The 15299-nt window shown below is 42.7% G+C and overlaps 1 protein-coding gene across 6 annotated transcripts in view; it reads right to left on the reverse strand.

Moving 5' to 3' along the window:
* The window catches only part of ECT2 (epithelial cell transforming 2), a 158413-nt gene that overhangs the window by 125702 nt on the left and 17412 nt on the right, over nucleotides 1-15299 (reverse strand). For 4 of the 6 annotated variants that reach the window (XM_073578833.1, XM_073578829.1, XM_073578830.1 and 1 more), the window contains exons 3-4: nucleotides 11707-11786; nucleotides 11504-11596 (exon numbers count right to left, since the gene is read on the reverse strand). In XM_073578833.1, the coding sequence (XP_073434934.1) occupies nucleotides 11504-11596; nucleotides 11707-11786 (173 nt within the window). The remainder of the gene's footprint in view (nucleotides 1-11503; nucleotides 11597-11706; nucleotides 11787-15299) is intronic. The other 2 variants (XM_073578834.1, XM_073578832.1) reach the window with 1 other exon arrangement.

The following is a 15299-nucleotide window of genomic DNA, read 5'->3' on the forward strand; positions in this document are numbered from 1 at the left end:
ATGCGACACCCCCTCCTCGTTTATCAAGTCTGTTTCTTGCAAATAAGTTGTATCCTTCTAGTCTTGTATTCCAATCATGTGTATTGTCCCACCAAGTTTCAGTGATTCCAATTACATCATATTTCTGTTCCTGTGTTAGTAGTTCCAATTCTCCTTGTTTGTTGCCCATGCTTTGTGCATTAGTATAGAAACATTTTAGTTTGTGATTGGTTTCTCTTTCTCCAATATTTTTATTAATTAGATTCTTTCGTCTTTGTTCTTCCTTTCCACTTCTAATAGCAGAGTTCTCAATAGCATTTGTCAGGTGTATGGCTTTTTCTGGTCTTTTGCTTCCCTTCCCATGTTGTTCTAGTTTAAAGCTCTCCTTACAAGTGTAGCAAGGCGACTTCCAAATACATGCTTTCCAGTCTTCGTAAGGTGCACCCCATCTCTAGCAAGTAGTCCATCGTATAAGTAGTTCACTCCGTGATCCAGAAATCCAAATTGTTGCTGACGGCACCATCGACGTAGCCAGTTGTTCACCTGCAGAATCTTATTCCACCTCCTTGTTCCATGGCCATCCACTGGGAGGATGGAAGAGAAGACCACCTGCGCTCCCAGTTCTTTCACTTTCTTGCCTAAGTCTTCAAAGTCTCTGCAGATGATTTCCAGGTCGTTTCTTGCGGTGTCATTTGTCCCCACATGTAGTAGCAGGAATGGGTAGTCATCTGTAGGTCTGAAGAGTCCTGATATCCTGTCAGACACATCTTTAATTTTTGCACCTGGAAGACAGCACATTTCTCTTGTAGTTATATCCGGTCTGCAGATAGCGGCCTCTGTTCCTCTCAGCAGGGAATCCCCCATGACCACCACTCTCCGTTTCTTCTTCACAACATTTTTCTTTCTCCATCCAGGAGGACTCTGAGGGCGTACAAGGTTGCTGTTTGTTGGCAAAGTCTTATCCTGATGTATTTCTTCATCGTTTTCCTGCGTTAGAGCCTGGTACTGGTTCCTGAGCAGTATGGGTGCTGACTGCCTCCTGATCCTCCTGCTTCTCTGGGTCACATGTCTCCATTCCTCTGTTTCTTCAGGTGCACTTCGAATTTCTTCTCTTTCTGTAACATGAAGAGATAATTCTGCTCTGTCCAAGAACTCTTCACCTTCCTTAATGATCTTCAACGTAGCTAACCTCTCTTCGAGATTTTGCAACTTTTCCTCCAACAGGGACACAAGCTTGCATTTGTGGCATGTGAAGTTTGGCTTTTCCACTGGTAAATCTGTGAACATGTAGCAAGAAATGCAGCTCACCAAATGGCTCCTGGCCTCTTCCATCTTGAGATTTCTTAAAAACGATGAAAGATGAGCCAAATTTCGGCGCGCGGTTTTTCCAATTTCCTCTTTTCAGCTGCAACGGCCAAAACCCAGTGATCGTTGAGCTCGCGGAGACTCTTCACTTATCCCAGAAGGCACTGGGAATATGCAAATGATCTCCTCAAGACTCTTCCCCTGTCAGTAGTTTATAGAATATAAGAGCAATTTACATTTTACTAAAAAAAAAAATATATATACCTATAGAGAGAAAAATCAGACAAACTGAAAATTTTGCTGTGGTCTCTTAACCCCTTCCTGACATCCGACGTACTATCCCGTCCACGGTACCCGGGCCCGTATGACCGTGGACGGGATAGTACGTCTACCGCGATCAGCGGCGCCCACGTGGTGAGCGCCGCTGATCGCGGCCGGGTGTCAGCTGATTATCACAGCTGACACCCGGCACAATGTGTCAGGGGCGGTCACGGACCGCCCCCGACACGTTAACCCCTTGCACACCGCGATCAAACACGATCGCGGTGTACCGGGGGTTAAAGGGAAGCATCGACAGGGAGGGGGCTCCCTCCGTGCTTCCCTGAGCCCCCCACGGCAGCGCAATGTGCAGCGCTGCTGCGGGGGGCTCCTTTCCTCCAGGCCCCCGAATCCAAGATGGCGACGGGTGCCTTCGGGGGCCTGAGGAAGCTGGCTTCCTCAGTGCCTGCAAAGCGCAGGCATGAGGAAGTCTTCTTCAATGCCTGTGACAGATTGCTGATCTGTCACAGTGATCTGTGATGTGACAGATCAGCGATCTGTGATGTGACAGATCAGCGATCTGTCACAGGACAGTGATGTCCCACCTGGGACTATTTAATAAAGTAAAAAAAAAAATAAAAAAAAAGTGTAAAAATAATTAAAAAAAAAAAAATTGCCAAATATATTAGAAAAAAAAAAAATATTCCCCCAATAAATCCATTTTTTGGTAATAAAAAAAAAAAAAAAAAAAAAAAAAAAAAAAAATCATCAATAAAAGTACACATATTAGGTATCGCCGCGTCCGTAACGACCCACCCTATAAAACTGTCCCATTAGTTAACCCCTTTAGCGAACCCCTTAAAAAAATAAAAAACGAAGCAAAAAATAATGAATTATCATACCGCCAAACAAAAAGTGTAATAACGCGCGATCAAAAAGACGCATATAAATATCCATGATACCGCTGAAAACGTCATCTTGTCCCGCAAAAAACAAGCCGCCACACAGCATCATCAGCGAAAAAATAAAAAAGTTATAGCTCGCTGAATAAAGCGATGCAAAAATAATTATTTTTTTATATAAAATAGTTTTCATTGCATAAAACCGACAAAAACATAAAAAAACGACCTAAATGAGGTATCGCTGTAACCGTACTGACGTGAAGAATAAAACCTCTTTATCAATTTTACCGCACGCGGAACGGTGTAAACGCACCCCCCCAAAAGAAATTCATGAAACGCTGTTTTTTGTTCATTCTGCGTCCCAAAAATCAGAATAAAAAGCGATCAAAAAATTCCACGTGCCCGAAAATGGTACCAATAAAAACGTCAACTCGTCCCGCAAAAAATAAGACCTCACATGACTCGGTGCGTCAAAATACGGAAAAATTATAGCTCTCAATATGTGGTGATGCAAAAACTATTTTTACAATAAAAAGCGTCTTTTAGCGTGCGACAGCCGCCAAACATAAAAACCGCCATAAATAGTAAATCAAACCCCCCGTTATCACCCCCTTAGTTAGGGAAAAATAATAAAATAAAAAAAATGTACTTATTTCCATTTTTCCATTAGGGTTAGGGCTAGGGTTAGGGGCGTGTTGGGGTTCGGGTTGGAGTTAGAATTGGGGGTTTCCACTGTTTGGGCACATCAGGGGCTCTCCAAATGCAACATGGCGTCTGATCTCAATTCCAGCCAATTCTGAGTTGAAAAAGTCATATGGTGCTCCTTCCCTTCCAAGCTCTGCTATGCGCCCAAACAGTGTTTTACCCCCACATGTAGGGTATCAGTCTACTCAGGACAAATTGCAAAACAATTTTTGGGGTCCAATTTCTCCTGTTACCCTTAGGAAAATAAAAAATTGGGGGCAAAAATATCATTTTTGTGGAAAAAAATGATTTTTTTATTTTCACGTCCGAGTGTTATAAACTTCTGTGAAGCACTTGGGGGTTCAAAGTGCTCACCACACATCTAGATAAGTTCCTTGGGGGGGGGGGGGGGTCTAGTTTACAAAATGGTGTCACTTGTGGGGAGTTTCAATAGTTTAGGTACATCAGGGGCTCTCCAAACGCACATGACACCCGCAGACTATTCCATCAAAGTCTGCATTCCAAAACGTCACTGCTTCCCTTCCGAGCCCCGACGTGTGTCCATACAGTAGTTTTCTCCCACATATGGGGTGTCAGCGTACTCAGGACAAATTGGACAACAACTTTTGGGGTCCAATTTCTCCTGGTACCCTTGGGAAAATAAAAAAATGGTGACTAAAAGATCATGTTTGTGGAAAAAAATACGAATTTTTTATTTTCACGCCCAGGCGTTGTAAACTTCTGTGAAGCACTGGGGGGGTCAAAGTGCTCACCACACATCTAGATAAGTTCCTTAGGGGGTCTAGTTTCCAAAATGGTGTCATTTGTGGGGGGGTTCCACTGTTTTGGTACATCAGGAGTTTTCCAAACGCGACATGGTGTCCGATCTCAATTCCAGCCAAAAACGTCAAATGGCGCTGCTTCCCTTCCGAGCTCTGCCATGCGCCCAAATAGTGGTTTACCCCCACATGCGGGGTATCAGCGTACTCAGGACAAATTGCACAATAACTTTTAGGGTCCTGTTACCCTTGGAAAAATAAGAATTGAGGGTGAAAAGATCATTTTTGTGGAAAAAAATATGATTTTTTAATTGTATGGCTTTATGTTATAAACTTCTGTGAAGCCCATGGGGGTTCAAAGTTCTCACCACACATCTAGATAAGTTCCTTAGGGGGTCTAGTTTCCAAAATGGGGTCACTTGTAGGGGGTTTCCACTGTTTAGGTACATCAGGGACTCTACAAACGTGACATGGCGTCCAATCTGAATTCCAGCCAATTTTGCATTGAAAAAGTCAAACGGCGCTCCTTCCATTCTGAGCTCTGCCATGCGCCGAAACAGTCATTCCCCCCCACATATCAGGTATCTGCGTACTCAGGACAAATTGCACAATAACTTTTGCAGTTCAATTTCTCCTGTTACCCTTGGTAAAATAAAAAAATTGAACCTGAAGTATTTTTTTTATGAAAAAAAAGTTAGATGTTCATTTTTTTTTTAAATATTCAAAAAAATTCCTGTGACGCACCTAAAGGGTTAATAAACTTCTTGAATGTGGTTTTGAGCACCTTAAGGGGTGCAGTTTTTAGAATGGTGTCACTTTTGGGTATTTTCTATCATATAGACCCCTCAAAGTGGCTTCAAATGTGATGTGGTCCTAAAAAAAAAATGTTGTAAAAATGAGAAATCGCTGGTCAACTTTTAACCCTTTTAACTTCCTAACAAAAAAAAAATTTGGTTCCAAAATTGTGCTGATGTAAAGTAAACATGTGGGAAATGTTAGTTATCAAGTTTTTTGTGTGCCGTATCTCTGTGATTTAAGGGCAAAAAAATTCAAAGTTGGAAAATTGTGAAATTTTCAAAATTTGCGCCAAATTTCCGTTTTTCTCACAAATAAACGCAAGTTATTTGAATGAAATTTTACCACTAACATGAAGTACAATATGTCACGAGAAAACAATGTCAGAATCACCGGGATCCATGGAAGCGTTCCAGAGTTATGACCTCATAAAGGTAGAGTGGTCAGAATTGTAAAAATTGGCCCGGTCATGAACGTGCAAACCACCCTTGGGGGTGAAGGGGTTAATTTTTGCCAGAGTTGTACGTAATAAAATAGATACTATATATAACAGATTAGATTACTAGCTGACGAGCCTGGCGTTCCCCGGGCATAGTAACTAACTGTGGTTAGTTATAACAAAATATAATGATCATCCTCCATTCCATAGTCCCGTGCCCATATACCCATCCTCCATCCCATAGTCCTGTGTCCATATATATGTATGATATGGGCATGAGACTATGGGATTTACCTCCGTGTTTTAGGCCTGTTTCACACTTCAGTTTTTTTCCATCAGTCAAGATCTGCAGTTTTCCTAAAAAAAAAAACGGATCCGCCATTTTGTTTGGCGGATCCGTTATTTTTCCCCATTGACTTGCATTACTGGCAGATCTTGATGGATGGCCATCCGTCGGATCCGTTTTTTTTGCGGATCCACCAATTTTTTTTCGTCCGCCGACTTGCCCGGACGTTGCTTGTAACGTTTTTTTGGCTGAAGGATCTGCATTTTTGTACTGCGCATGCCTGGAGGAATGATCTCAGGCGGAAATTTAACCCTGAAATCACTTCTGGCGAACGGTAAAAAAAAAAAAAAATATTCTCTCTCTCTCAACACTGTTTGACAATCAATTTCACATGCTGTTGTGCAAATGGAATAGACAACAGATGGAAATTGGCAATTATCAAGACACCCTCAATAAAAAGGAGTGGTTCTGCAGGTAGGGACCACAGTCCACATCTCAGTACCAATGCTTTCTGGCTGATGTTTTGGTCACTTTTGAATGTTGGTTGTGCTTCCACACTCGTGGTAGCATGAGACGTACTCTACAACCCACACAAGTGGCTCAGGAAGTGCAGCTCATCCAGCATGGCACATCAATGCGAGCTGTGGCAAGGTTTGCTGTGTCTGTCAGCGCAGTGTCCAGAGGCTGAAGGCGCTACTAGGAGACAGGCCAGTACACCAGGAGACGTGGAGGGGGCTGTAGGAGGGCAACAACCCAGCAGCAGGACCGCTACCTCAGCCTTTGTGCCAGAGCCCTGCAACCCCCATCTGTGGACGTCAGGCCCTCAGACCATCCTCATGGAGTCGGTTTCTAACAGTTTGTGCAGACACATGCACAGACTCTATAGAAACAGGGTCTCTTCCTTTTGATTGGCGGAAAGCAAATGTGGCATCAATATTCAAAAACGGGTGTAAAAGGGAACCTGGAAACTATAGGCCGGTAAGCTTAACATCTGTTGTGGGTAAAATTTTTGAAGGGTTTCTAAGGGATACCATTATGGAATATCTCAATGTTAATAAATGTTTAACTCCATATCAACATGGATTTATGAAGGATCGCTCCTGTCAAACTAACCTGATCAGCTTCTATGAAGATGTAAGCTCTCAAATGGACCAAGGAGAATCATTGGATGTCATTTATCTCGACTTCTCTAAAGCATTTGACACTGTCCCACATAAAAGATTGGTAAGTAAGATGAGAAAGCTTGGGCTAGGGGAAAATGTGTGTAGATGGGTAGGTAGCTGGCTTAGTGATAGAAAACAGAGTGGTTATTAATGGTGCATACTCAGATTGGGCCAGGGTTACTAGTGGGGTACCACAGGGTTCTGTATTGGGCCCCCTACTATTTAATATATTTAGTAATGATCTAGTGGATGGCTTACACAGTAAAATATCAGTATTTGCAGATGACACAAAACTATAAGGTAGTTAACACAAAGGAGGACAGTTTGCAACTTCAGACAGATTTGAGTAAATTGGAGAATTGGGCTGAAAAAATGGCAAATGAGGTTTAACACAGATAAGTGTAAGGTTATGCACATGGCAAGGAGAAACAGATGCTACAATTACTTACTAAATGGGAAACTGCTGGGGAAAACAGACATGGAAAAAGACTTAGGCATCTTAGTCAATAAGAAGCTAAATTGGAGTGCCCAGTGTCAGGCAGCTGCCACCAAAGCAAACAGGGTCATGGGATGCATTAGAAGAGGTCTGGGGACACGAGATGAAAACATAATTCTCCCGCTGTATAAATCACTCGTCAGACCACACTTGGAGTATTGTGTGCTATTTTGGATGCCGGTGCTCAAGAAAGACATTACTGAACTTGAAAGGGTTCAAAGGCGGGCTACTAAAATGATAAATGGAGTTGGTTCACTACAATACCCAGAAAGGTTATCAAAATTAGGTCTATTTACTCTAGAAAAGAGAAGACTTAAGGGAGACCTAATCTATATGTACAAGTATATCAGAGGGCAATACAGAGATCTCTCCAATAAACTGTTTGTAGCAAGGACTGTGAGAAGAACAAGGGGGCATTCTCTTTGTTTGGAGGAAAGACAATTTCTGCACCAGCATAGAAGAGGATTCTTCTTCATGAAATTGATTGTCAGTGTCGCTTCCTAATTGGACAGTTTGATTTCACAGAAGTTTGATTTACTTGGAGTTATATTATATACTTTTTGAACTTCCTCTGTACACCTGTTCATATCACATATTAGACAGGAAATCAAAGGGAGGGTATATAAGGGGTGCTGTCATTATGGACTCCAGGAAATATTACTGCTAGGACTAATTCCTACTTTCCAGAACATCCCTCTTCACAGCACCACCAGGAGAAATGCCAAATAACTCCTACTAGGGCAGGATTACTGCTTGGAGAACTTTCCTCCCAAAGGCCATCTCTGTTGGATTGTCAGAACATCTAACTTATGTCTGCAAACGCTATTTAACAGACCAAGTTGCGGCCCTGCAGAACTGATACATGGATGCCCCAGCAGCACTCTTCCCACGAAGCAGAGATTGCGCTCAGCGATTGAGTCCTGAGTAGAGTTGAGCGACTTTGGTCGGATCGGGTTTCATGAAACAAAATTTGAGTCGGTTGAAACTGGTCCGACTAGGGCAAAAAAAGTCGGAGTTTCGTCCAAAACCCGACCCCAATGCAAGTCAATGGGGAATAAAAGTCGGCACTGAACGGATGACATTCATCCACTCAATGCAGACTTTTATTCCCCCATTGACTTGCATTGGGGTCGGGTTTTGGACGAAACTCCGACTTTTTTTGCCCTAGTCGGACCAGTTTCAACCGACTCAAATTTTGTTTCATGAAACCCAATCCAACCAAAGTCGCTCAACTCTAGCCCTGAGGTTTTCCGGCGGAGCCTCTCCTTGAAACACAGTCTGTGCTAATAGTTGACTTTATCCATCTAGCTAAAGTAGCTTTTGAAGCCGCCTTCCCCTTGTTCTTTCCGGCCATCTGGACGAAGAGGTTAGAGCCAACTCTCCAGCTCTGTGAGCTTTACGTAGTTTTGGCAGAAAGTAGGTAACCCTATTTCTTGATTCCTGTGGAAGTCAGAAACTACTTTGGGAAGGAAAGCAGGTTCCAATTTTAAGACAATACATAGCTCCTGAATCTTTAAATATGGGTCTCTTACAGAAAGGGCCTGAATCTCGCCTATGCGTCTCACCGAGGTTATTGCTACTAGGAAGACTGCTTTGAATGTTACCGACCTTAGGTGTGCCAGGTCTAATGGCTTGTATGGATTTTTGCATAGTTCGTTCAGGCCCAAGTTGAGATCCCAGGGGGGCACTGAGCTACGTATTGTGGGTCTAATATGCCGAGTAGCTTTAATGACTCACGACCCAGGGATGATTGGCTAGTGGAAAGTCAAATAAGGAACCCAGGGCTGAAATATGTACCTTCAACATACTAGGCCTCAGACCTTTATCAAAGCCAGCCTGAAGGAAGTCTAGAATCTGAGGAATATCTGAAACCTGAGTGATGGACACTGGAACTGTACTTTGTCAACAGAACTTCTTCCAGACCTTCCGACATATTGCTGTTTTTACCGGCTTCCTGCTCTTTTGTATGGTAGAGATGACATGTTTCGACAAACCCTTTGACCTCAGGATCTCCTTCTCAGGATCCAAGCCGACAGCTGTAACATCTCTAGATTTTGATGAACTAGAGGGCCCTGCACTAAAAGATCCGGTCTTGCTGGTAAGAGAATTGGGTCTTCCAACATCATCCACTTTAGTAGTGAGAACCAGCTCCTCTTGGGCCAGTATGGGACGATTAAGATTTCCGATGCTTGACTCTCCTGGATATTCCTCAGGACACTCAGTATTAGGCTTGGGTCACACTTGCGAGGAACTCGCACGATTCTCTTGTCTCAATACCCGGCACTGCCGCGGACACTCGGGACGAGAGTTTGCGGCTGCATAGAAAGACATGCGGCCGCACACTCCGGTTTCCCATACCCTGGTCTCTTCCAGATCGAAGGGAAGTCTCATGGGACCACAAGCTTCTTTCCCATATCTTCTCATTCTTCCAATATCATTGCCGTTATGTGATTATTAACTGGGAATACTCCATTTCTACGAGCTCTCCGCCGAACAGGTCATCCGGGATTGTTAATGGCTCCATGGGATCTTCAACCTTCATGGTATTCCTGACAGCTTGCAGGAGCATGTCGGTGTTTTCGGAAGAAAACAAATATCTCTTCCATTCCTCCGGAAGTTCCAGGCACGAGACACCGGCTGAATCTGAAGCCGGAACAGCAGCCACTGCCCAGAGCCCCCTGGGGAGAGATGCCGGAAGCGCACAGCTCAACTAGACACTGAGGCACCGCCTGCGTTGTCAGCACAAATGCAGAGTTTGCCCCCAGACAGACTCCCTTGCCCAGAGCCCTCTAGTGAGGGATGCAGCTGTTCCCCAGGAGCCTGCAACTCGACCGGACTTCAACGCACCGCGGGATCGTTGGCACACAGGTATCTTTATGTTTCGCACCTCTGTGCTCTCTTCTGCATCTGTCCCTGATAGGGACAGTAAAAAACACTGAAGGGTGGTGGTGGGGAGGGGCTATTTAACCTCTTCTGTGTTCCTGTCCCTATCAAGAAAGAAAGAAAACCTTCTGGTGGTGCTGCTAGTAAGGACGTCCTGGAAAAAAAGAATTTATATTAAAACAACCGATCAGAAATTAATCAGATATATCAAATGGGCAGCACGATGGCTCAGTGGTTAGCACTGCAGCCTTTCAGCGCTGGAGTCCTGGGTTCGAATCCCACCAAGGAGTTTGTATGTTCTTCCCGTGTTTGCGTGAGCTTCTCCGAGCACTCCGGTTTCCTCCCACACTCCAAAGACATACTGATAGGGAATATAGATTGTGAGCCCCATCAGGGACAGAGATGAAAATGTGTGCAAACTGTAAAGCGCTGCGGAATATGTTAGCGCTATATATAAAAAAATAAAAAAAAAATAAAGATTATTATTAAATGTGTTGCACACAGCCACACTGCATAATGCCCAAACTGCCAAAGATAAATTCAATAAGTGCAAAATAAACTTTTGGGGTGTATGGCTATATCCAATGGAAGAATGCAGCGACATTAATAAGCCTGTGCATTGTGCCTGATTAAAGATTCATACATACCAGCACCCTTGGAGCACACCACATCACCTTCCACAAATGCCAACGTGCATTTCGCACCGCTTTGAATACAGGGTCCTATCTTTCTCTACTTTTATGGTGTTAGGTTTCTTGTTGTAATAATAAAGTTTCAATATTTTTATACATTTGGATTGTTTTTGCCTAATTTTTGAACGATTTGTTGTTTGGGTTATCAGTCTTATTTGTTCGTAGGTATTTAAGTATTTTTGTATTTCCTTCTATTTAGGGTTATAACCACTTCTGCTTAGGCCTCATTCACAGGTCAGTGTTTCCAATACCCATTATATCTTATGGCATTCTTCACATGCAGTGTTTTTCCAACATCATGGATGACAAAGGCCAATAAAAGTCTATGGGTTCGTGAAAAAAAAAAAAAAAAAAAAACACGTACAGCACACAGATGGCATCAGAGGCATAACCTGGAGTTCCTGCAAATTATGAAACTGCTCCCCCACCAACCATTTCTAATGTCCTTGCCTAGTGTGACATTGAAGTCTATAGGCCTCAGAAGAAACTGCTACCTATACACCCCTAACAGGTATGACCCTGCTTTTAGCAACAAGTCCAGTTTAGATAAATGAGGTCCAATAAGTTTGCACTAACCAATATACAAAGTAAGGAGGGAAATTAAAAGAAAAAAAATGTTTGTGCCACATAAGAGAAAAAAAAAAAAAAGGATAAATCATCCCTCACCATGGGTAATAACCAAACTAATTAACCAAATTACAGGAAAAGCCCAAGAGAAAAATCTCAGCCATGTGTTATGATTGCAGTGATGAAGCAAAGATACTTCATGTTAGTGGAGCCCTTTAAGTGTCAGTCGTGAGGTGCCACATGCAAAATCAGCTGGTATGAAGAAATAACCATACCATATTCACAATACTTTTTATAAATGATTCTCGGGATTTCTCATGACAGTTTTCCCTTATCTTTATAACTGGAACTTCCATTAGTTTAACTGTCTGTGGAAAGCAAGATTCAGAGAACATTACAAAACAGAATATATTGAGCACAGAAAAATATATCATTTTATATATTTACTCTCTCCATCTCTGAGTGGATTATCCCTTACCGCAAGAGCTTTTAGTAAAGCGTCATTTCTCCCAGCGTCCTGGACTAGAACCACTCTTGTCTCCACTTGCGGCATGTCTTCTGCAAGTATAAAGAAACCAAGAAACCAAATGTCTGAAAAAACATCACTAGCTACAAGTAATGCAACAGTAAGTCATTCCTTTATTTGTTCAAAAATACGGTATATTAATAGATTCTCCATTTTTTTTTGTTAAGTGAATGACTTTTTTTTTTAAATGTACAACAGTAAGATAAAAGGAGTCAGGTGAACATCACTGGACTGTGTTTTCTCAGTGTTAATTTGGAGGACAGGAGAAGTGACATTTCCAAAGTGGAAGTGTCATGCCATACTGCCCGATAAAAGTATGGGGAGAGTAATATGGAGATAGATTGTGATATTAGACTGTCAGTCAAACACAAAAAAATCCCTATAGAGTGACTGCAGTGTATGCTGGCAGCCTGTGTCCAGAAGACAATCCCACCAAGACTGCAAGTGTTGGTGCAGCATGATTGTTCTTTAGCATAAGGCTGTGTGCCCACGTAGCGATTTTTAAGCGTTTTTGCCGCGATTTTCGGTGCGAAAACGTTTAAAAATCGTGTACAGAACGCCCCCCCATGCATTCCTATGGCATTCCGCACATGCTGTGCTAATGCTGCGCTTTTTTCCGCGGCGGAATCGCATCGCAAAGAATTGCCGCGATTCCGCACCCATAGGAATGCATGAGAATCGCTTACTTCCCGCATGTGGCTATGCCCACCATGCGGGAAGTTAAGCGTCTCATGTGCGGTTGGTACCCACGGTGTGGAGGAGAGGAGACTGTCCTCCAGGCCCTGGGTACCATACCCCTGTAAAAAAAAGATCGGGGTATATTTACCTTCCGGCGTCCCGCGCTGCATTCCCGGCCTAAGCGTTCCCAGTAATGCCTTGCGGCATGGTCCAGTGATGATGTGGTCTCACGAGATCGCTATAGCAACGCGAGACTACTTCATCACAGGTCTCGCAAGGCATTACTGGGAACGCTGAGGCCCGGGAATGCAGCGCGGGACGCCGGAAGGTAAATATACCCCGATTTTTATTTTTTTTTAGTATTTTAACATTCTTTTACTATTGATGCCGCATAGGCGGCCTCAATAGTAAAAAGTTGGTCACACTTGTCAAACACTATGTTTGACGAGTGTGACCAACCTGTCAATCACTTTCCAAGCGATGCTTCAAATCGCTTGGAAAGTGCTTGAATATCGCACGCGAAATTCACGGCAAAATCGTGATCATAATCGCGGTGAAATCGCACGGAAAAAACGCGCGATTTCTGGGAAGGAGTCCGGTTTTTGGTGTGCGTTTTAACACGCACCGTGGGCACATAGCCTCAGATTTCTCGAGTATCATGTTGGTTAATAGGACCCACTCTAAGCTGCGATTACATTAGAGAGCATAGTCAGATCTGTACTGAAGTCCTTGGAAGATTTAGAAACTGTTTAATAATAATCTATAGTATATTCTCAAAGACAAAATAACCCATTAATGATTGGTGGGGCCAAGACTAGCATTCAGGATAAGGCTAGGTACAGGTGCTTTTCACTAAAATTAGAATATCAAAAATTGAATTTATTTTACTTCAATACAAAAAGTGAAACTCATTATATAGAGTCCTTACAGAGTGATCTATTTCAAGTGTTTATTTCTGTTAATGTTGATGATGGCTTACAGCCAATGAAAACCCAAAAGTCATTATCTCAGTAAATTAGAATACTTTATAACACCAGCTTGAAAAATGAATTTAAAATCCGAAATGTTGGCCTACGGAAATGTATTATCAGTAAATGCACTATACTTGGTCTGGGCTCCTTTTTCATAAATTACTGCATCAATGCGATGTGGCATGGAGGTGATCAGCCTGTGGCACTGCTGAGGGGTTATGGAAGCCCAGGTTGCTTCAATAGCAGCCTTCAGCTCGTCTGCATTGTTGGGTCTGGTGTATCATCTTACTCTTGACAATACCCCATAGATTCTCTGTGAGGTTAAGGTCAGAAAAGTTTGCTGGTCAATCAAGCACAGTGATACTGTTGTTTTTAAACTAGGTATTGGTACTTTTGGCAGTGTGGACAGGTGCCAAGTCCTGCTGGAGAATGAAATTTCCATCTCCAAAAAGCTTGTCAGCAGAGGGAAGCATGAAGTGCTCTAAACTTTCCTAGTAAAAGGCTGCGCTGACTTTGGTCTTGATAAAACACAGTGGACCTACACCAGCAGACGACATGACTCCCCAAACCATTATTGATTGCGGAAACTTCACACTGGTCCTCAAGCAGCTTGGATTGTGTACCTCTCCACTCTTCCTCCAGACTCTGGGACCTTGATTTCCATATGAAATGCAAAATTTACTTTAATCTGAAAACACCTTGGACCACTGAGCAACAGTCCAGTTCTTTTTCTCCTCGGCCCAGGTAAGACGCATTTGTCGTTGTCTATTGGTCAGGAGTGGCTTGACACAAGGAATGCGACACTTGTAGCCCATGTCCTGGATACGTCTGTGTGGTGGCTCTTGAAGCAATGACTACAGCAACAGTCCACTCCTTGTGAATCTCCCCCAAATCTTGAATGACCTTTTCTTAATCCTTTCAAGGCTGCGGTTATCCCGGTTGCTTGCGCACCTTTTTCTACCACACTTTTTCCTTCCACTCAAATTTCCATTAATATGCTTGGATACAGCACTCTGAACAGCCAGCTTCTTTAGCAATGACCTTTTGTGGCTTACCCTCCTTGTGGAGTTGTGTCAATGACTGCCTTATGGACATCTGTCAAGTCAGCAGTCTTCCCCATGATTGTGGAGTCTACTGAAACAGACTAAGGGGGACCTTTTGAAATGCTTACGAAGCCTTTGCAGGTGTTTTCGTTAATTATTCTAATTAACTGAGCTAATGACTTTTGGGTTTTCATTGGCTGTAAGCCATAATCAACAGAAATAAAACATGTGAAACAGATCACTCTGTAATGACTCTATAATAGAGTGAGGGAGAGAAGTATTTGATCCCTTGCTGATTTTCAAAGTTTGCTCACTGACAAAGACAAGAACAGTCAGTTGGCCTTGTCGCCAGACCTTAATCCCATAGAAAACTTATGGAGGGAGATGAATTTCCGAGTTGCCAAGTGACAGCCTCAAAATCTTAATGATTAGAGATGATCTGCAAAGAGGAATGGACCAAAATTCCTCCTGACATGAGCGCAAACCCCATCAACTACAAAAAAGTCTGACTGTGGTGCTTGCCAACAAGGGTTTTGCCACCAAGTATTAAGTTTTGTTTGCCAAAAGGGATCAAATACTTATTTCTCACTGCAAAATGCAAATTAATTTATACAAATGTGATTTTCTGGATTTTATTTTTGATATTCTCTCTCAATTTTAAAATTATAGACTGTTCATGCCTTTGTCGGTGCACAAACTTACAAAATCAGCAAGGGATCAAATACTTACATCGCCCCACTGTATACGAGTTTCACTTTTTATATTGAAAAACTGAAAATTTAACTTTGTGATGATATTCTAAATTTGTGAGAAGCACCTTTATGTGTGTTTCTCATCCCCTCTCTCACTGAAG

The sequence above is a fragment of the Dendrobates tinctorius genome, unplaced genomic scaffold (genome assembly GCF_039654945.1).
Source record: "Dendrobates tinctorius isolate UK_male_01 unplaced genomic scaffold, ASM3965494v1 ptg000060l, whole genome shotgun sequence".
Classification (NCBI taxonomy): domain Eukaryota; kingdom Metazoa; phylum Chordata; class Amphibia; order Anura; family Dendrobatidae; genus Dendrobates; species Dendrobates tinctorius.